At 36.5% G+C, this 23,316-nt stretch overlaps 2 protein-coding genes across 3 annotated transcripts; one reads left to right on the top strand and one right to left on the bottom strand.

Moving 5' to 3' along the window:
- Positions 1-317: 317 nt before the first annotated feature.
- Positions 318-2,100, top strand: LOC105053276 (nuclear transcription factor Y subunit B-1). The gene is made up of 2 exons (XM_010934384.4): positions 318-453; positions 1,307-2,100. The coding sequence occupies exon 2, from the start codon at positions 1,308-1,310 to the stop codon at positions 1,956-1,958; it is 651 nt and encodes a 216-aa protein (XP_010932686.3). The 5' UTR covers positions 318-453; position 1,307; the 3' UTR covers positions 1,959-2,100.
- A 4,889-nt stretch (positions 2,101-6,989) lies between these two features.
- Positions 6,990-23,291, bottom strand: LOC105052829 (uncharacterized). 2 transcript variants are annotated; one of them, XM_019853410.2, is made up of 18 exons: positions 23,149-23,291; positions 22,880-23,057; positions 22,630-22,792; positions 20,191-20,327; positions 18,028-18,131; positions 17,803-17,898; positions 16,958-17,048; positions 16,356-16,482; positions 16,070-16,269; positions 12,882-12,973; positions 12,754-12,809; positions 12,041-12,130; positions 11,830-11,929; positions 10,746-10,850; positions 10,552-10,624; positions 9,244-9,398; positions 9,094-9,151; positions 6,990-7,512 (listed from the first exon to the last, which is right to left on the bottom strand). In XM_019853410.2, exons 1-18 carry the CDS (start codon positions 23,167-23,169, stop codon positions 7,436-7,438), a joined length of 1,923 nt encoding a protein of 640 aa, XP_019708969.2. In that variant the 5' UTR covers positions 23,170-23,291; the 3' UTR covers positions 6,990-7,435. The 2 variants fall into 2 exon arrangements, with proteins under 2 accessions (XP_019708969.2, XP_073101326.1); XM_073245225.1 differs by lacking the exon at positions 10,746-10,850 and having other exon boundaries at positions 7,212-7,512.
- Between the last annotated feature and the right edge of the window lie 25 nt (positions 23,292-23,316).

The following is a 23,316-nucleotide window of genomic DNA, read 5'->3' as shown; positions in this document are numbered from 1 at the left end:
GTGTATGCATATCGACCCATTCTTTCTTCTGGATTGTATACCACATGACTTCTCCATGTGGTCGAAGCACATTGACTCATTCGTGCCAACTTCGTCATGCATGTTACTCTACTACACGATAACTTCTCGTGTATGTTGATGGCATATCACCACGTGAGTCCAGGGCAATAATACCAAACGCTCTGCATGACTTGTTTCAATCTGGCACGTCTATTGATGCGTGGTCGTCGCCAGCATCAGGAGATCAAAAGTCGTTGAAATCGTCCAAGTGTTTAAAGATCGTCTGTTCTCGAGAACTTATGGTAACGAGGTGCGTTTTTTTGTCGTCGTGTGCTAGGCTTTATAATTCGGGCTTTCCACCTCTTGTCTCACACTACCTTTTCAGGACTCCTAGGGCACACATCTCACCTCGTGCTCCGCCGTTGCCTTCGACGCGCCATCGACTCCGGCCAGGTATGGCCGGACACCACCACCTCCTCTCTCTCTCTCTCTCTCTCCCCACAACCCCCCCTTCCCTCTCCACAATGGCCGTCACCCAACCATCCCCACCACTACCCTCCCCTCTTCCTCTCCCACCTCCAGTACTGCCGGACTACCACAATCACTCTTCTCCTGTCATCTTCTTCCCCTTCTTCCTCCTATCAAGTCCTTTGTTCTTATTCCCTCTCTACCTTTCCCAACACTAGTTTCGTAAAAATGATGGCTAATGGTATTGTTCGCTGCATGAAAGTACTGTGCTTAATGAGTCTAAATCCAAACGGGTTAAATTTTGTCCCTTCACCTCCAAAAAGCAGATTTTTTTTTTAATTTTTCCTTCTTTGTTTCCATCAGGAAGTAAAATGCAAGTCCTGTAGGGAGCTTATTTTTTTCAATATAGTTATGTTCTAAGTTTGAAGCATCCCCAGCACCTGAAGCGCCGCGACCTATATTTGATGTCTATCCACAGCGGGGGGTTACATGCAATAATATATCATTAATTTCTGAATTTGAACTAGTCCTGGCACGGATAGTGTGGGGATTAGCTCAGAGTTGATGTAAGAGTTAAAATGCAATATCTCACTTTAAGAGAGGTTGGAACCAGTCGCCGGAAATTAATAGTTCAGGTCACTCGGTACGTATTCTTTCATGGAAGGCCCTATATATAGTAACGATATTATTATTATTATACATTTCAATGAGAAACGGATTCCCTGTCTCCCCCTCACTGTCTCCCGGCTCCAAGTTCAGTTTCTGCATGTTTATGTTTCCCCATATGATCTCTTGCTATTTCTATTACATGACTAACTACTAGCAATAATCGAACTAGAATGGCTGGCTCGGGTACTGGAGGAGACCACGCAAACTATGGTGGGTCAAGTGATGGGAACCCGGCAGCGGCCGCCGGGCAGTGTTCAGTACGGGAGCAAGACAGGTTCATGCCAATCGCTAACGTGATCCGTATCATGCGGAAGGTGCTGCCAACCCATGCCAAGATCTCTGATGACGCCAAGGAGACGATCCAGGAGTGCGTGTCGGAGTACATCAGCTTCATCACCAGCGAGGCCAACGAGCGGTGCCAGCGAGAGCAGCGCAAGACCATCACCGCGGAGGATGTCCTCTGGGCCATGAGCAAGCTTGGCTTCGACGACTACATCGAGCCGCTCAGCCTCTACCTCCAGCGCTACCGGGAGCTCGAGGGCGACCACCGCGGCTCCATCCGTGGCGAGCCCTTGCCTACCATCAGACACCGCAGCCCCAACCCATCCACCGATGTCGTCCCATTCTTTCCGCAGCCACCACCTCCGAGCTTTGTTGTCCCACCACCTTCTGGTCCCTCTCATCTCAATCATCTCTATGGTGACGGCGCAGGAGGCTACTATTATGGGATGTATGGTGGTGGAGATGGGTCTGGGGCAAGCACATCCCAGGATCCACCCATGCCTGGCTTTGACCATTCCTATGCTCCCTACAAGCAGTAAAACCAGTATGTGTGTGTATATATATATATATATATATATATCTCGGGACGTAGCGGTAGCATGTAGGATGCATGGTAGTTTCCAAGTGGAGAGAGGGATGAATTGGTCTTCCTTATGTAACTGGTCACAGAGAGGAGAAGGTGGACGAGCTCGGGTTTTATTTACTTGGAGTGGAGAAAGATGTGGCTCTTGGCGTTTGATTGTGAAGGGATGGGGAGGGTCGTTGGTAGTGGCATTGTTCTTTTGTCAAGGGTTCTGAGTGGAGACTTCGAAGTTTCGACTTCGGTAATATAAAACAGCATCTCGAAGTGCTTGTAGCATAAGTTATTAGAAGGAACAAAGATGGCATGTGTGTTTGTGAATCAATCTCTTCTTTAATCGGTTATCTATTTTGGTCGTGGGTATTTTGCTTGTTAGGTGCTGCAAATATATAAATCTTTTTGCATTATATGGCTATGATCCCTGCGCGATCTTGTTTTTTATTTTTGTTTTTTTTCCAAAGAAAAGTTCGCAGAGTCAAGAAATTGAATTGAAGAAGATCCCTGCGTTTCCTGATCCCATTTGCAGATAGACAATACTTTTTCTATTTTTATTCATCTTGACAGTCTTTCTCATTTTATCGCACATTCTTAACTTACGTTCTAACTAAATTTCATCTTATTATCACAAATGTGACAATTAGATTATACAGAATTTTCTCACTGGTCGTCAACGAGATGACATCTTTCTGAAGGATCAACCAACAAGCAAAATCATAATCCACAGCTAGCCTTAATACATGTATATCATCTATGCACCATTAACATAATATTTATTTACATAAGTTTTAAATTTATGTACATTACATGGTTGCTATTCATGAGACTGATCTTTTGCTTTTTTTTTTTTTTTTTTTAGCTTTTTTAGAAAATGCAAAAGATCTTAGCGTAATACATTAAATTTATAAATCTGTTATATTGAAATATAGAAAACTGAACATGTCAACAACAATAGGACAGGTGAAAAAAAAAAAAAAAGTAAGTAATTAATGGTGGAGAAAGCAAGTAAAGTTACAAAGCAAGAACATATTGAGATTTGAATTTAAAATAGATTTAGTAGAGACTCTAATTTTTATTATTATTTTGTTTAATTTAAATCATTACTATTTTTGAGAAAATAAAAATTTCTTGGGATACATTTTTACATTAAATTTAATAAAGATCTCTTGGAGGGGGAAAGAAGTAAAAATAAAAATTACATCGACTACTAGATACTACCGTAAAAGAAATCTCAGAATGAAAAAAAGAAAAATAATGCTCATAGAGTATTCACTATGAATATAGGAAAGATTATGCATAAGGATCTCAGTGCACCAGTTAATTCAAATTTAACCAAATCCAACTCTTGTGTTACTGCATCCCTCTATCAAAATTAAAATTATATTGCACCTATTTGATGCAGCGTGCTACAGAGTTGCTATATCTCTCCTTAATTTCCCTCCAAATCCGCAGTTGTTATTGAATTTGCTGCTTAACTCAAGATCACGCCATTTGAAAAGACAAAGAGTTATAAATTTGGAAAACTAATTAACAATTATCTTTTGCAGTTATTAGCTACCAGTACATTATAATATTAATTTTGTTTCCTCCACTATCTTAAACAAATTCCTATAATTTTTCTAGAAATATACAACATTACTATTAGATATTATATAAAAAAAGATAGAAAAAAAAGATAATAATACATTTTTGAGAAAAAAAGTAAGATAATATTTTTGATATATCGAATTTGTTAAGACATGCTATTATGACAATAAATAGACAACTTAGAAAATGTCATCAAATCAACATGTAATGATCATATGTTTCACATGATATTCTTAGAAGGGCATTCTCAAAGTATGAAGCTAGAAATTTTTCATGATATAATAATTTCTGATTCAGCATTACTCCAAAATAATCAGTAAAATACTTCACATATTCTTAGGAAAGTATATTTGTCTATACTCAATGTGTGCACACATGTTCACGCATGCACGTAGCCGTCCCTCCATGCATGTGTGTGGGAGAGACACAGGTTTTCACGATGCAAAAATAGGATTTGGCATATCCAGTGCATGTGAAAGGAAGTTGCAATGCCTATGATTTAGTTAGAAAATGGTGTAAAGTATGGTGAGCAAACACATGTAGAAAGGAGTATATTCTTTCTTTTTGTTTTTTCTAGTGAAATATTTTTTCTTTTTGTTTAAACTAGTGTTTGATATGCATATTGCACATGAGGCTTGTTATGGATATCGATAATGGTTGTATTTGGCATGCAGCTGTAGCTGTAGCATGAGCTTTGTAGCTGTAGCATGTATTAGTCTAAGTGTTTGATAAAAATTAATTATGTCAATAGCCTATCATATACAAAATGACACAAAAAGATGTAATTTTATTTTATTTATTTTTAACATCACTTCAAATATTCAGTTCAATTAAATATAATAGATGTAATAAAAATCGACTTTGCTAAATTATAAAATAAATAAATTATAAAATAATAAAAATAAAAATCATATGATATTTTTTAAGTTTGAATTAAGAATTAATGGAGTCATATTGTTGTTCATAGTATTATGTTTGTAAATAAATTTTAAAAATTTTAATTCATAATAAAATAAAAATTTTCTTACTATAGGGCAGAGGTTGTTTACAAAACGTACATGAGTAATTTTAGAAGAGAGGAGAGAGGTGGATGCGAGAAGAATAGAGGAGAGAGGAGGAAGCTTAAACATTAAATACATGAATAATTTTAGAAAAAGATAAGAGGTAAATTTAGAATTAAAAAGTGCATAGCTAGCTGTAGCTTTTGAACCCTTGGGTGAGGGAGCTGTCAACAAAAACTAGCTTATAGACTATAAGCTATCCTCACCAAATACTAATATTACTATGCTGTAGCTTAAATAAGCTAAAGCATCCCAAAAGCTGCATGCCGAATACAGCCAATGTATATTATATAAAATATTATCTTATTCAATAGATAACACTACTACAATATATTTTTAATATATAATTTATGTAGAAATGTTTTTTCTTCGTTGTTACTCAAGCACATAGTCAACTTTAATGGCCACCAAGTCTCCCGGAACATGGTTTTACTCCATTTTGTAGAAATTCAATCCCAATTAATTAGAATTGAAATTACCGAGTCCAAATGATGGGAATGGAAAATGATATATATTCTGACCTTCCATTCTTTTCTTCATGTATCTACTCCATATGTGTAATACATGTTAAGTCCTCCATACCACCCCAATGACTTTCATATTGCTTTACAAAAAAAAAAAAAAAAAAAAGACTTTCATATTGAATAAATAAGTCCATACAGTTAAGCTATTATTCATTGGAGCGAAACAAGCGCAGTAAATCTTTCAAAATTCAAGTGCATATATCAAAATTCACTAGAAGAACTATACACAGAGAGAGAGAGATAGAGAGAGAGAGAGATGTACATGTGTGTGTGTGTATTTGTGACTATAATCATCTCCCTTGGATTTATAGGAATCTATATTATGTAATTCATAATATAATGGAGGATTGATGACACTACCTACCTTTGGCCACACGATGATACGTGCAATCTTTAGGAGGAAGGCCTATCATTCAATGGTATTATCAAAGAGATTCTTCTTGCACCGTAGATGGTACAGAACCGCATGTACCATCTATGATAATTGGCTCATATGTGGGATCGAAAAGATTTCTTTTTTTTTCCATACACCCTCGGTTCCACACATGAGCCAATCACGGGCAGATCCTCTGTACACGCGGGCGGTGCAGAACTTGCGCACCTACTCGCACACCGCCCGCGGTGTACAGAGGATTTATCTTACAAAAAGGGTGTGAGTGGGCTGGGCTGGACAGGTCTGACTTACGCATAAAGCAAACTCGGGTACAAACCTCGAGCTTGAGCTCGGATAGGACTATACCATTCCCAAAGGGTTTAGAAAGGGAGAGAAATGAGCCCTTGATTCTCTCGCCATTAGCACCACCCATCACCACCTGCGACCCCCCGCCCTCCACTGCTAGCATTCCTCAACGTCATCCATCACCCCTGTTGATGTCCACCATTGCTCACCACTGCCCCCACTCTTCATATTCGCCACCATCATCAACAATCTCCAGCACCAGCCCATAATGCCAGCTCACATACGTTTGGAAGAAGGAACAAGAAATGAGACAGATTCTTCAGATCCATAATTAGACATGGAGAAGGTTCAAGTCAAACAAATCTAACAGAAACATCTGCTTGTCAAGACGACCATCAATATGAAAAAATTCGAGGTTTTCTTGTCAGCATTTAACCCGCAAATCTCAAGTACATTATTAATTAGCAAACAGGCAACCAAAGGCCGATGTCAAGTACTTTGAGAATACAGATGAGGAAACACAAGTTGCACCAGAAACAAGTTAATAAAAGCTGTCAAGGTCGTTTTGTTTGAACCCACAACAATTTTTGACGCAACAGTGTCTATCTCAAATTCAATAGCACCTTTGGTCCATCAGGGAGCCAGCTCACAGGGTCTCAAAAATCCTAGGAGTTAGCCAACCGATGATCCGACATCACCTCCCAGAGTTAGAGAAAAATGCTTCCAAGCTCCAACGATTACATGAATGCTATGGCTTGTTATAGTTGACAAGTTTGAATAAAAAATAAGAGAAGCAACGATCCTATTTGTTGGTGCAAGACCTCTCATTCCCATCACGAAACAACAGTAACAAGCAACGACATGACAATCTGTAAGCACCTGTTACGGTCATCCAGCATGATATTAAATAACAAGGCTGTGATTTTCCTTGTTCATAAGAATATCTCCTAAGAGCTATATTACACCATGATCTCCACATTCAGTTGGCCAAAGTTGGTACAAGTTTGATAAGTCAGCCAGCATGGTCAATCCACCAAGTTATCTGTTGTCTGTGTTTACTCACCTATAGGCTATAGCTTTGCTTCCGCAGATGGCAAAAGCCCCGTCCTCCTTTTTCGCATATAGAAGGCCATTATAAAACATAGTTACCAACCAAGCTGTAATTGTTACAGATACTGTCAAACTACAGATCCACCAGTCCTCAAAAACAATTTTCAGCGGATACGACTTCATCTTTTGCAGTGTATATTTGGCTTTCGTGCTACATAATGTTGAAGTACATTGCAAAAGATAACTGATGGCGGTCAGCCTCAATATATAGGATACAATGACGACCTCAAACAAGCCAGCACGTGCAGCCAAGAAACATGGCTTTCTCACTGCTGTTAAAGCACCATCAGGAGCCATTGAAACCCTACTGGAGCCGCGGGCAATGACCAGAGTCGGGCACAATGACAAGTATGATCGTTTTCCTCTGCATCAACATCTGAAATACATTTACCCGAACACTAGGGCGAACGAGCGACTATGATAGTTATCCTCCTCTCTTCTGATTGGCATCATGGACGTCTCTCAAAGTGAAACCATATCAAAACCTTTGAGTGTTCATCGCATGCTCAAAAGTATTTCTAACACGTGGGAACCGATCAGCCCACCGATGGTACCCTGCAAGCGAGCAACAAAAAAAATAAATAAATAAAAGACAAGTATATTGTTTGAACCAATATCAAGATGGACTACAAGCAGAACCCATCCAATGCAACATTGTCCATCACACCCAGTCTGCACCCAGATCAACATTTTGAGTCATATAATGAAGGCTATGCTAGTGAAGGAATGACCAAAATTTTCCATCAGCCACATATGCGCTCCTCGAGTCCTATACATCCTTCTAAGATCATAACAATGGTTGTCCAATACAAAATAGACGGCAGGATGGGCAAAGCATAGAGTTAACTTCCGGTATTGATGTTAGGTATGCAGGGCAGTGATGCAAACATGTGGAAGTCAAAGGTATTTTATTACTAGGAGAGATCCATGTTCGTCTCCATCTCACAACCTGTGTCCAGTGGAGAAGGGTCATAATGTGTGCACAAGTGCACACAGATGCAGGCAGGATCCTTGCTGAAGGATAGTTGCTGCTGTCCAGATATAGTGGCAGAAAAGAGGGTTTACGTGTCCAATCAGAGGACAGGGTAGAGAGAGAAAGACATGGAGTGGGATCCAACACCATCCATTCCTCACCCTGCCGGTGCTACCAACCAGTTTTGGGAGTATGAGATCAGAAAGGCCAACCTTAGCAGAAGGTTCTGCCAGAGGCAAAGGGAGGAGATGAGAGAGGAGGCTGATTTTATAAAAAAAATGCATACTGACAGGAGTTTGCTGGTGAGGTTGATATGCAATGCAAGAAAGAATAACACCGTGATGGTGGAAAAGAACATAGGTGGTACAGCAACAACGGACAATAAAGCAATGGAGTACACTGGCAGCTATACAATGATAGTTTAAACTTTAACATAGTGGTACAGCAGACTAGCAACAAATTGGTGCCATGGTTAAGCAGATCAGCAGAATATCTGTACCCTATCCACACACATTGGCAGCAATGGCAGAGCGGTCAAGCAGCAAAATTGCACAAGGTGGATGGAGAAAGCAGGTCAGAGGGGGAGACAAAGGTGGGATGTATGAAAGAGCAGAAACAGAGTAGCAGTGGTCACCATGGGTCAGGTGGACAGTGGCACATAGATGGTAGAAGCACGTGTCATATGGCAACCATCAATTCATACCAGAATGCAGCTCATCTTCAGTTAAAATTTATTTAACCAAAAAACTGGAAAAACCCAGAAAATTGGTTCCAACCACGTGCCTGCTAATTTCGCAAGATATGTTTTATCTATTTTAACAGTAGTATGGATTCTTACAATGGAATCAGTAAGTACCACAAAAAAACCCATATCTCATTTGATGACAAGAAAAATCAATAGAAAGTGGCATCCCCCATCAACCCAGTTAGAACCTAGTTCAATGTTTTGAGTCTGACAATAAAGGCTCTACAGTAACCAGGGTCAGAGATAGGTGGCCTACGGGTCTGATTTTATATTGCTCCGGAACAAGCTACTTGAAAATATTGGATTCACTCAGTCTTAGATTGGCTGGTTTCCAAGCCTAGATATAACAGAAAATATAGATTTGTAATTTTTAAAAAAGAAATCCAACTAATAGGCAAAGACAACAGTTTCTATGAACCTGCAGTAATTATCTGATGGAGGTCCAATTGGTCCTCTGCATTGTTGCTTGTCTCCCCCTGATTGCATTGAGTATGATATGTAAGCAGTTGCAAACACTGGCTAAACATCAAGATGTAAAATAAAAAATTCACAAAGGAACAAGGACAACCTCATTCAAACTTCTGACAAGAAGCCGAGATAAAATATCGATGCTACTTCTGTCAAATCCGGGACTGTTTAAAAGAGATTCCTCTGATGTTAAGTCAAATATCAAAGCGCAGATGCTTGAAGCCATCATGTCAATGAATGGATCATTGCTACTCTCTGTGGTTATGTTTAGGAAGAATAGAAAAATATTGTTAGTGTATAGTGTGTGTTGAAGAGGAAAAAATAGAAGAAAGTAAATCCAATTTCCAAATTTAAGCAAATTTGCAAGTATATGCATTTTGCAACATCAAAAGCAGAAATCATCCTAGCAACTGCTTGTTTAAATATAATGAAGTATTGCACCATTTAAGTGAGGCTACTTGCAACAACTTTAAAAAGACAGGTACAGCTGTTACATTGATAAATAAATTACTAGAAGAAAGCCAGTCAACATACTAGTGTTGTTAAAATATTCACATAAGCATAAATGGGGCAAGTGTATTTTCTTAATCCTCTAGTAAATACCAACATAGCACACACCAGAGATCAATGGCAGCATATTTTCCTGTCAAGACTTTCTTTAGGAATTACTTCAATAAATCCTCAAGCTGTACAGAAAATTACACTACATTGTGGTTGGCAACAGTTTCTGATGGATGAGATGAGAAGGTTTGTTGGTCACAATTATGGTTATAAATGATGGCCAACAACCTCATTCAACCAGACATTCAAAAACAAAGACATGACAATCTAAGATGCGGCTCAAAGTGATGGTTACAAGCTACATCAGCAAGGAGATGGAAATCTCCAGATACATCAGATGAGATAATATAATGGAATAGCAATGCAGAATCACAAAGCTATCTTCATATAGGTGAATGTGGCTTGATACTTCGGTGCACATGCTTCTATTTTTACTCCTGAATCCTCAGCTTCTCTATTCATTATTACTTTCAACAAGTTCAGGGTAAACCTCAAGGATGGATCCCTGGTTGTTTGGGGATTAAAACTGCTTAATTAGTTGGGTAAGTTTCCAGTTTATCAACAAGCCTTCTTAGCTTCATGGAAAGTACTTTGCTGGCCCAAACCTGTATTGAAGTTTCACCACAGTTTTAAGCATAGCATTAGCTTCTATTTAAAAGCTGATCTACTTTGATTTGTAAGCCTAACCAAATGGATGAAATTTAGTGCTTGTAGATTAAGGTTTTCATCTTTGCTTCTCAAGAATGGTTTGACAAAGCAATGCAGCACTAAAGGAACTTCTCATTTCTAATTAATATTTGGTTCCACTGGTCTTGTGAAGCCAGAAATGACGAATAAGGAGCACTACCAGTCCACAAGGCTAATGCTTTTAAAAGATGGATGAATTGAGAACCCTCCAGTTTAACTTGAAGTTCATTTCTCTGCATCAAAAAAAAAAAAAAAAACCTTTGTTATAAATCATAACAGAGAATATGTGACAGTGGAGTAATTACAAACCCCCATATACAAATCAGAACCGTTTGAAAGAGTGATACAGCATACATTTAGTAGAAAGTTCAGGATAGTGTCGCATGCTAGGAATATTGGACCATTATCCTCCACCGTCGTTCCATATCTTCCAATCATTTTCACAAGGCAATCTACCACCTGCTAAGCCAGAACCACTACTTGTCTTCTTCAATATGCTTATGTTAATGAACTATATACTATGATGCCATGCATTTCTCAAGGTTTATATTGGTAGGTTTATAAATGGATTATAGATTAGTATCAGAATATGTAGAGCTTTTACTAATAAATCAATATAGAAATATGGCTAGCTTTAAAGAACACATGCAGTATACTATGCATTACCATTGTATGGGTACATGAAGGTCCAGCAAGATATTTGAATGAAGTACTTAGATTACATACTACACTAATAAACAAATATAATACACCATATATGCATTGTTTTTATATAATATTAGGCAACCAATAAGGGAATCCATATACCCAATTCTACGAATCTATAATATCATGCTTGTTTCTTAAGTTCGTATTCAGTAACCGACACGATAATCTTTATTTCATATTCAGGCACTTCTTCTGGATGGATGTTATGAATGGCACGTTAGTGCAAATATATAATATTTGCAAGACATTTCTGCTTATATAAACTCAATATTGTCTGCACTCTGCATACCCTTTACAGAGTACAGACCATTGAACATCCCATAAAAATAAAACAGAGGATAGAAATGGTATAACGATAATCACTTTCCTTGCCACCAAATCCCACATTGATAACACCAAGCATTCCTGACAGCTAAAAAGGTACGAACTAGCATTTGCTAAGAAGATAACAAGCATCACACAGAATGATTCATATATAACCAGAATAACATCGTAAAAACAAATAACTTCATCGATATATTCACAAATCACAACCGAGCCAGCTTGAAGTAATGACATAACAAAATACAAAAATAACAGAGAAACTAAAGTATAACAAAGTTACTTGCATTTTGTCTTGGCTCATGCAAGGTCGTTTTACAGAGAAACATTAAAAAAAAAAAAATCAAAATTTATCAATAAAAATATGCATAGAATTATTAAAACTTGCGTATGGCATAGACAAGCTTACAGCAATATGTCCTTCGAATGAAGCCAAGGCCTTGCATCCATCAACCTCCATGGTTATTTGGCACAACATTGGAAGCAAGAAGCAGACAGAGTAAAAGGGGCTGTTATTTAGTAGTAATGCAAAGGAATCATCAGCATTGAATTGCTTAATAGGGAAAGAAAAATGTTAGCCCTTGCTCAACCACATTATAGGCAGAAAGAGGGTGAGAAACCTTGATTCATCTTCACCTTCAATTGAGAGAATATATCCTAAGAGATGTTGAGTCTTTTCCTTGCATGCCAAGGGTGTTTCTGCGAGATAACTGGAATGGATATGATTATCAGGAAACCTACTTCACGATCTAAAGATCGCCTGTGACAGAGATTGATACATAAAGGAACCTAACATCCAATTCCATTGAAGAAACAGCCACAATATACTAAATGTCTAGTGCAATGTAGGATTAAACATGGCGACATAAGTACAGATCATCAAAGGGAAAAAAACACCCCAGCCTAAATAAGATCAAGACAGGATGATCACAAGATTCACAACACAGAAATCAGTATACACAAATAAAGCAGCTGTAAGCAAATAGCAAAATGGAGCATTTCAAAATAGGCTTTACATTATTGCATGCGTTTTCAAGAAAAGGAACCCTACTAGCCTTACCTAGACATTGCTATAAAGTGAAAATTGTATGTTTAACATGCATTCTGTTTATGATTGCTTAAACTATAGCACTCACAGGAACATAATGATGCCTCTGAACAACATCAGAATAGATAACTAAACATTTGAATTTTAAGGAGAAATTTTTTGTAAAGAATATATTATTCATGCAAAATGCTGAAACTGAAGGAAATATGCATGTCTAGTTGAACAGTCCAAATGTTTAAGCTGCAAGATGGAATTAGTGAGGATCACATGGCAAGTCTATCGCACCTTCCAATTATTCGTGCTGCAGCTAAAAGATCATCTCCTTTTCTCTGTCCATGATCCTACAATGAAACAACAAATTTAAGAGCTTATACTATAATGTCAAAACTATCTAGCAAGGTCAAGATAATTACCTTGGAATCTTCTAAAAAATCAAGTACTAAATTTATCGTCTCATTGAGTCCCGCAATAGCCTTCATTAAGGTGCTTTCATTAATAGGGTGATCTGAAAAAAATTTATACTACTAAGATTTCTAGGAAGAATATTCCCTAAGGAATTCAACTGAATCAAAAAGAAAGAAAGAAAGTTTTAACGCATGTATCATGTGAACATGGCTAAAAGCAAAATGTGCCAGCAAATGAGCACAGAGGGATAGAATGGTTACGGAAACTAATCAGACATATTTTCCAGACATATCTTTGAAGCTGTTTCTTGTGTTTTCCTCCCAAACAGACACAGTTGTGCATCAGTGGAATGTTCATCATCTATGCTTAACCACATTCACTGTACATATGAAAGCATTATGTTGTGCAACCTCCATATGGCATGAAAGTTTTATGGAATCAAAATCTATCTATCCATTCTCATTTGTATCTCCTATCTGCTTATGAGCTTTCTTGAGAAAGGAGTCCATTGATGTTCTGCATAGCAACTTAGGATATATCATAGTATTTCTATTGTGCCTATCACTGTTTAAATAACACAAATGTTAGGATAGTCTAGTATCTAGTATATATTTTGGAGCAGTAGTGTCTTCTATATTTGCAAACAACTGTGAGAATGGTCATCAAGCTAAGAGAAACAATGCAATGGACCTAACCTACTTTCAGTTGTTTAATTATTTTTTGATTAAACCACTTGATTAATTTTATTAGATTTTTGTACTGTTTCCAAATATTAACATCTTAATATATGCCTTAAGGCATATCCAATGAACATAACCAAGCAGAAACAATTCGAAGATATATAGAAGTTTACAAGAATTTTACTGAGATTTCTTAGTCACTTGTCTTGACAAAATTTGCAAACCAGGTCTAGGTTTTCAATGAAAAATGTTATATAGTCCCTTCTTTAACACTTGAATTTAACTATTTTTCATTAGCACCCATGCATCATATATGATGAAAAACTACAACAGGATACTGTAAAGTTTATACACATGGTACGCAGCGCGTGTGTATATCTTCATATGTATATACATATTTATGTGTAATAACATGTATACATGTCTTGAATATTTTTCATACTAAGGATGAGCCTTGGCGCAACAATAAGGTTGCTTTGTTCGAGTTTGAAATACATAAATAGCCTCTCCACATGCGGGGGTAAGGCTGCAAACATCTAACCCTCCCTGGACCCTAGAATGGCGAGAGACTCATGCATTCGGCCAACATTTAACATGTCATACGTGTATATGTGTGTCTACATATATACACGTGCGCGCGCACACACCCCCCCCCCCACACACATACATACACATACATACATACATACTACATAGTTATATGTGATTACATGTTTACATTTGTTGAATATAGATAATTTAAAATGGATAAGGATCTATATGCCCATATGATCAAGGTTTGCAATCTTGGTATTGGGTATCGATACATTATTGCTTCGGCATGGTATGAGTTAGTACTGTATGATGTACACCCCGCATCGAAACATCCTCCAACCATTTTTGTCACTTTTTTTTAGTTTTTATCTTGGTACACCTCGATACACCTTGGTATGGGGCTTGTATCGTACTAATTCCCACCTGGTACGGTATGCTCCATATTGGACGATACAAGACAGTATAGCGATTCATGCATATGATGATCTAGTTTACAATTACCTAGACTTTTGAGGACTATCTATCACCCAAGTGGTCAACCCAAGGACCCCTCATAACAATGAGGATATACTTTTTGTTGTTTGTTAAAATCAAGTGCTAAAGCATAACTCACATTGATGCAAGCAACCATTCACCCATAACACATGCACACATGAATGCACTAGATAGACTAGTTTTATTTTACCTTTTTATGACTTATGGTCCACTTACAAAATCTGAAAAGCGAGCATATCCTTGCGAGCGCTCTATCACCCCCTCAACCAACATACCATATATAGTTGGAATTTCATTTAATGTTCAAAACTTAAAACTTTGTTCCAGTAAACCTCAACCACACTGAGTTTAGGCATTAGAAGTTTTCATGATTTACCCTAAAAGAATCCAGAATAAATGAAAAGGAAAAAAAATGTCAAGAAAAATATGTGAGACATCATTCATAGTATAGTCTATAATTTGGGATCTTTGACTGTTTAGCTTTGGGTTATGCACCAAAACTATCAAGAAGGATTAGATAGAAACAAAGAGATCTTTAGAATAATTAATAGTCAATATATATCATCATATTTTTTGGTAAAAATATAACAGATGACAAGCTAATGCCTATGGAAGTATGAGATTACATTGTATTGTTTTTGGGACCTTTGAGTGTTTAGCTCTGGAGTTGCATGCTACAACTATCAGAAAAGATCAAAAAAAAGATAACTTCAGAAAATAAAAAAGATATGTATGTATCATCATACTGGTTGGTGAAACTATATCTCAAGAGTCATGACAAAGTAGTGCTTGTGGAAGTATAAGAGTACAATGCAAGATTTGTCTATCATTAGTTTGAGGAATCCGATACAAAAACACCATCTGACAACATGTAAATATCTATGTAAGACTGCAACCGCATTCACCTCACTAGTCACAAGTCCAGAAAAGATAAACTACAAACTTGTCAACACTAATTGTTAGTTAAAGTATTTTCATGCTGAAGAGAATGTTAGTTAAAATATATCTGTTTTTAAGACAAGGGGCATGAATGAATAATACATGCAAACTATGATCATGTAAATCTTCTTTAATTAAAACATTATTGTGTTAAACTTACAGTCCTTTAAAGAAACATAAAGAAATTTATGTTTTCATGAAATAAATTGCAAAATTTTACCCAAAACTGGATAATACATGGCCAAATTAAAATCATTTTGCTACTAGTTACATGATGAAACATGACAAATGCTTTGGTTACTTCACCAGATAACTGGAACCCTTTCAATACAAAGGTGCTTTTATACAAGGACACACACATATATATGTCATGAGCCTCTACATTAAGAGAAACTAATAATAAGGTACACAACATGTGGTAAGTCATTAATTTACCAATTGAACTACAGGGATTATGTCACCAACAAACCCCAATTGTGCTTTTGACAATAATAATATAAAACCACAATATGGTCAACAAGCTTGCTAAAAATTATTTACAAATATACCTACTGCCCCAGAAACATTTGAAATTAGTTTAATGATCTTCTCTATCAAGGAAAATGATATAGCAAGATTTCTCTGCTTCTGGACAATGGTTTCAGCAGTATTTGAAGAACTTTTAGAAGCTTCATATTTCAAGTAGGCAAGTTCATTGAGAAGAACAGCAACTTCAATCCTTGAAGACTCAAGTACAAGTAACAGAAACCTACAAACAAGTCAAAATAATAACATATTAAGTAATTAAGCAACCGGTGCAAAAGGTCTGCTCAAGAAAAAATAAGCATTGTTTACTTGTCAGCTGGCAAAGGATCCTGGTCATCATTCTCATTCAATTTACTGCATTCCAGCAGCCAGTTTTCACCAACTATAGACATCATGGACTCCGCCAGAAGAAGAGCCTGAAGCTTTTCAGCAGACACTACACATAAGGAAATAATATCAAGTGACCAACAATGCCCCCTTTCTGCAAAAATGACAATCAATTTCTATTTCATATGTTTTCTTAAAGAAATCATTGCTCACTAGACCTATGGTCTTCTATTTTGGATTTTTTTCTTCTTAAGGTTTTCACTAGAACATTTAAAATGATCCATAAAATCTTCTTTAGATAAGTAATTCTGTATTACTAAAAGATTGATTCTATTAATTTTTTTGAAAAATACCATATATAAGATTTAAAAATTACATTTGTTTTTGCATTAAAAAAATTAACACCTCAATTGATGGAAAGAACAGTTTTATATGACAGCATAAAAAAAACAAGGGACCCCAAGAACATGTAATGTCAAATGAATAGTTGTCCCTGTGCTTAAAAAAAAAAAAAAAGAATAGTTTTTCCTCTGCTAACCAAGTTTCATTCCGAACATGGAACTCAGGCTAGGCATGTAACATACCAACACGGTTTTGAAGGATTGTCATAATGCCAATACGTATTTGAGCTGCCCAAATTTTGCTTGCCTTCGACCTTAGAGCATCATGAAGTAGCTTCATAAACAACAATGCAATGCAACACAATTAGACAGCCATATGACAGTACTATATATGCAAGATAATTGAGTTGATGCCAGATGGATGACAAAAATATAGCAAAGCAGTCGTGTGTTCAAATGAAACATTCACGGTACCCTGGAAACATGTTTCAAGGAGAAAATTATGAACAAGAAAGGAAGTCTCACTATTTCATAAGATAACCGACAAGGAGCAGCAGCTTGCAGTTAGATTTAGGCCTCTCACTTGATTAAAACAACAATAACATTTAAAATAAATACATTTACAGATAGATAGATGGTCCCTTGATCCAGTCAGGTCAAAATCAAATGGAGAATATCTTTGATTTTCTCTGATTTTGCCTTCCATTATCCTATAATAGAGCCAAATTAGCAACATGAATCACCACTGCAATAGCAAAGGCCAGAATGACACAATACATGATCTTCCATTTCTACTTTCCTCAACTTTTTAATTCTTTAAACCGAAGCAAAATGAGAAATACAAATCATTAAATGCAACGAAGTGCGCTGCTCATTGAAACACTGTAAAAAGTTTATCACCGTTGCATGTGACATGCAAAAGTTATCAGATCTGAATGGCCAGATGTTAAATTCCCAGGTAAAAGAGAAAGTGAATTATCACGGATCTAGAAAACAGAAATATGGCTCATTGTACACAACTAAAGCATGAATTCCAAATGCATAATCTATAAATTATATCTGAAAAGATTACTTGTAAATTAACATACACTGTTATTTGAAGACAAAAGAGTAGCGAGTAGGTGCAAAGCATCAAACTTGAACACATTTTGCAGGACAGCAAATTGTTTAGCAATAGAAGCCACCTGAATCACAAAATAAATTGTCAACTACAGATACAGAAATTTATAAATATTTGATAAGAAACAACAGAATTAAAGATCATTCAAAACGTTAATCAGATAAAAAGAACTTTTACATATGATCATGTGTACCATGCATGAGATGCCTGATATGTTTTCAGTATTCATCATGTCCACAGATAGCTTATTCACAACCAACTGTAGCAGTCGCATGGCAAGCTCCAATGACCGAGAACCTTTGGAAACAGAAATTTTTTAAGCAATGCAAAGTTATTCTGGATGGTATATAAAGAGAAGCATCAGGTCAAGTAGGGGTAGCCACAATTCAAGCAACAAGGAAAGCACAAAGAACAGACTAGTTTATCTAGCACCTAGTTCTGATGTTACAGACAAATTCGCATGCAACTTAAAACTTAGTATTTGGAACCATCATGGCACCACATGACCAAGGTCAAAACTTAGCATTTGGAACTATCATGGCACCACATGACCAAGGTCACCCATAGCTGGACCCACAGTTAACTAAAACCAATCATGTATAGCATCATGGCCCTCATTTAACAACTATATGCAAGTTCTAGAAATAAATATCCATGATGAATGGCAATAGTCAAATCGTAAAAAAGCCCTTTCATAATACATGAGCTGATAAATGCATAAGCATTTTGCATTAGAATGGACAATATCACTACATACAACCATTTATACATTTCAATGCAACAAGCAACAAGTTTCTTTAACCATATATACTGCACTAATGTCATAGCAGTTATGTGCAAAAAATATAACCATTAACAATATTAAACTGAATTGTTCAAGAATAAGCACTGCCAATGGTGAAACAAGTATGACCTCACTTCATATGGTCCACACTAATGAGTTCACATCTCCAGATTATTGTATTCAATAAGTGATTGATTCAATAACCTCAGTAGTTTGATCTTTTTCCACCCGTGCCAAGCAAACTTAATCAATAGAGGTAACAGATATCACTTAAAATGTTCCACAATGCAACTAATATGATTTTCATTATTGCCTCGGTTATCTTCTTGAAATTATCCTTTCAAGTGCATAACCCACCAAACAAGAGAAAAATCATGAACAAGCAACAGAAATCCATTGTTTCCAAAATATAAGAAATGCACTAAGAAAATTTGGGCCTCAGATCTTGATAGGAAGAAATTGAAATGGAGCCAAAATTATGCATTACAGTCATAATAACCATGAAATAATGCTAAATGAACCACGAAGCAATATTCGTTACTACAACAACTAAAACAAAATGTTTGACTGCATATATTCTCGCATGTTGACCTTATGAAAAACTTAATGAATCTAATTTCAATTTCCTTTCTATCTAAGACAATGAATTTATGGTCATGATCAGTTTACTATGGGCAAAAATTAGAGATCCAAAACATGATAAGGAAAATGTTGGAAAATGTTAAAAATTAAAGAATAATATAAAGGGAAAAGATCAGGAAATTTTAAGCATCTTGATATATAAACAACATTCAGCAAAGCTTTAAAGTTGTCATTTGAATATTTGCAGAAAATTATGAGCATGAGTCAATCAAAATTCTTAAAATCAAGTTGTCGATCAAGTCAGTAAATTTGAGAAAAAAATGCAACATATCTAAGAGTAATAAGTAAGAATTTATTGAGCCAACTATTTTGTCCATGAGATCCTATCCAATATAACAAGTCAAAGTGTTGCAATAAAAAAAACCTGGTAACTTATCACCACATGACTGATACAAGTTGGTTCTCCAAAGAGAGAGAGAGAGAGAGAGAGAGAGAGAGAGAGAAAATAAAAGGAAAAAAAATGATAAACCCAGATTGCATAATCTCTAATTATGCAGCATTTTTTAACCTCTAAAACCAAAATCACATAGGAATGTCCTAAACCCTCTGTCATTGCAACCCTTGCTTTAGCATTCTATCAACTATCAAGAACCCAAAATATTTGAAAAGGTACTAGAAGAAGCAATGAAATATGCCAAAGTTACTAAAGCAAGTTTTATAATAAAGAACATGAGTTTCATAATGCTTTGCTTTGTAGAAGACAACTAAGAAAGAGTAAATGTATAAAGACTTACTTTTAGAGACTATTTCTCTCCAGCATGCACATCTTTATATAAGTTACTTATCACTTTCACTTAACCATGATTATATTTAACTAAGCGGAGAAAACATTATGATATGACCTTCGCAAGGCCCTTTCATCCCAACACACACAAAAAAAAAAAAAAAAAAAAAAAAAAAAGAAAGGAAAACATAAGTTTTGGTAAATACCATCAATCAAAGTAGAGATATGTGGAGCTAGCATATCCATTACTCTAGGCTCATAAAATTTTGTGATACTATTTTCTGAAGCTGTTGCAACCAACAATAGATATTCGTAGCATTCCTCAAAAATTGATGGGTCCGACCTGGATAAAAAGCCAAACAAGTTTCCATATAAAGTAGTAAGCAGAAAAGGCTTAATTAAATAAAGACAAGGATTAGCAAAATATAAATTCAAGTCAAATAGCTAAGGGAAAAAATTGGGTTTGATACTTTAAACAGAACATATTGCGTATGCAATGCCTTCCATCTAAAGCTCATATAATCACATTTAGCATGTACTGATGAATCTTGAAGTGTACAGCGTAGCACAAGTTTGTATCCACTTAGTCTCACTGTTTGGAATAGCCTAAGTTCTATTTAAGATGGTTTTGGATAACTTCCTTATTGATATTTCTTTTTACTGCATGTTGATCAGTCAAGGCACTTGGAAAGCAGGTGCTGTGTTAAAGTGTCCACAAGCATCGGATAAAAAAGCAGCCTCCAAAAATATAAGCATGTGGGCATAACACACAAAGACATTTACATAAATACACATATATTTACACATGTAAATCCTCAACATATAATGTTAAGGATTCTTTACGTGTATGTTCCTTAAGTTGTTTAAGTATTCTTTGGGTATATTTTATGTTGCTTGTGTTAAGACACTTAAATTAATAAAGAGATGTGATAACTTTGTGTTAAAAGCATCCTGCCACTTTGCTTTAAGGTCCAACACATGAAATTAAAAATCTTTTGCATGGTACTCCAAAAAACATGGTGACTAGTGTCGAACACTTCTTGCTAATGTAAGCAGGATACCTCAAGGCAGAGTGCCTAGACATTTTGTGTCATGTCCAAGTGTCCAAAAGTGTAAACCCTTTCAGAAACCTAAAAATGAAGTGTCTAGATAATGTAAGCGTGCAGGATCTGATTTATCAATTAGAGGCAGCAACAACAAAACAACCATTTTCTGTATTGAACCAGAGATCAAAAGAAGATTACTTAAGCTTCTTGCGATACTTTCACTCAAGGTTTTACGTCCCGGTGGGATGGGGGATGTCCCGTCCATCCCATCCCATTTTTGTGAGAAAATGGGACCGGGATGGGGTCGGGATTCCGAAATCCATTCACGCAGAGAGACAAAAAGAAAAAGGAAAGGAAGATGAGGAAAGAAAAAAATAAAAGGAAAGAAGAAGAAGAAAATGGAGAAGAAAAAGAAAGGAAAGAAGGAAGAAAGGAAAGAGAAAGAATAAGAAAAAGGAAAAAAAAAGAAAAGAAGGGATACGAAAATGAAAGAAAAAGAAAACACAGAAAAAGAAGATAGAAGAAAAAGAAAAAAAAGATGGAAGAAAAGATATGAAAGAAGAAGGGAAGAGAAAAGGAAGATATCTACAGGGATGTATCATCAGGACTGCTGTCGAGATAAGATAAGATAAGATAATGGAGCGTCCTGTTCCATGGAGATATCGAGACACCTCCGTCCCACAAGATTTAAAATCTTGCTAGTTCCACTATATGAGTTTCGTATGATAGTGGCAGAGGGCAGACAAAAGCATACGATGCATTACAATGTAAAAAATATTTGATGCCTCTTTATAGTTTCTACAATGAATTTGAGCTTATTTTCATATCGGTAAATATACCTATGTAATGGTAGTCTGTATGATAAGTTTTTACTTCAAATTATGCAATGCACATGTCAAACATCAATCAGTACAGATATCTATATTGAATTATGGTCCTAGATTTCTAGAGATTAATTGCTAAAAGCATGTTTATTTGTTCGATACATGCCTATACCATAGTACAAAGCAAGTAAAGCTACTCTATGTTTACTTTTTCTAGAAGAAAAGTGGTCAGGAATATGAACGAGCTAACAGAAGCTGAAGCAAGTTCCTTGCCCCAACAAACTTGTACTTTTCTATTACAAATTCATTTACGTTATGCAGCATTTGAAGATAAAGTCAAGCATACCTTTAGCTTCTCAGAAATAGAATAAACATACCTTATAAACCTGCCTTGATGACAATTATTTTTTAAGATGCACCTTATAGAATCATACAAATATTTTCTTGCATATTACAGTCAACTAGTCTAGTCATGCAAAGAAAGAGCAGAGAAAGATTGATGTGGAACTATGAAAAAGGTTGAAAAATTATAAACATACCGAATGGAAAGTCCCTACTTACAGAATGTGGCATAGCTCTAAACATAATAACAGCCCAGGATGATTGCATAAGGCCAATCATCTTGACATAAAGTTTAGCACGACAAGTTGTACAGCACAACATTTACGAACTAAATTTAAGCACTCGAGATAGGTAAAAATCCTCAAAGATCAGAACTTTTTTTTCCAAAATAATCACTTTGCCGCTGAGAAAAGAGGAAATCAAGTAAACTGACGATTTTGATATGATCTCTGCTACAAGAGGAACTTTAGAGATCATTCCCTCTGAAGAAGCAATCTCTGCTACCCGACAAAACCCCGCGAGAACTGTAACAGCGAGCCTCAAATACGCTTCCCGATCCTCGCCACCCTTAATATCACCGGTTCCTTTGCCCATTCCTTCAATTGAATCCGTAAACTAACGAATCACTCGAAGAAATAAAAAAAAAAGTCCCAAGAAAAAACAAAAGATCTGAGAAAATTTACCGGTGACCAGAAGACGGTGGAGGAATCGAGGGGCGACGGCATGATAAACCTGGAGGATGGAGGCGTCGTCGTCCCCTCGACAGAACTTGGTAGCGAGGAGGAGACCGGCCAGTTTCTGCTCGTCCCGCTCTCCTCTCAGAAGCTTCAAGCAGTCGTCCAGAGAAGGACCGGCAGACTCCTGAGGAATTGAAAGGGGAGGAAACAAAAAAGATCAGAGCTTTTTTTTTGTTTTTTGGAGTAAAAATCGAAGAGAGGAGAGAAGAATTCACCATGGAATCGGATGACGACATCACTGTAGCTCTGCGAATGGACGAGGGCTTGGGGAGGAGCAAAACACGAGGGTTTTCGAGGGCAGGACGGACCACGAACGGATCGGATCTCGTACATCCGAATCCGACTCCGCATGGTGAACGGGAACTCGTATTTGCAGGAGATGG

Source organism: Elaeis guineensis, chromosome 10 (genome assembly GCF_000442705.2).
Source record: "Elaeis guineensis isolate ETL-2024a chromosome 10, EG11, whole genome shotgun sequence".
Classification (NCBI taxonomy): domain Eukaryota; kingdom Viridiplantae; phylum Streptophyta; class Magnoliopsida; order Arecales; family Arecaceae; genus Elaeis; species Elaeis guineensis.
The sequence above is the reverse complement of the archived record's forward strand: the minus strand, read 5'-3'. Positions and strand labels throughout refer to the sequence as shown.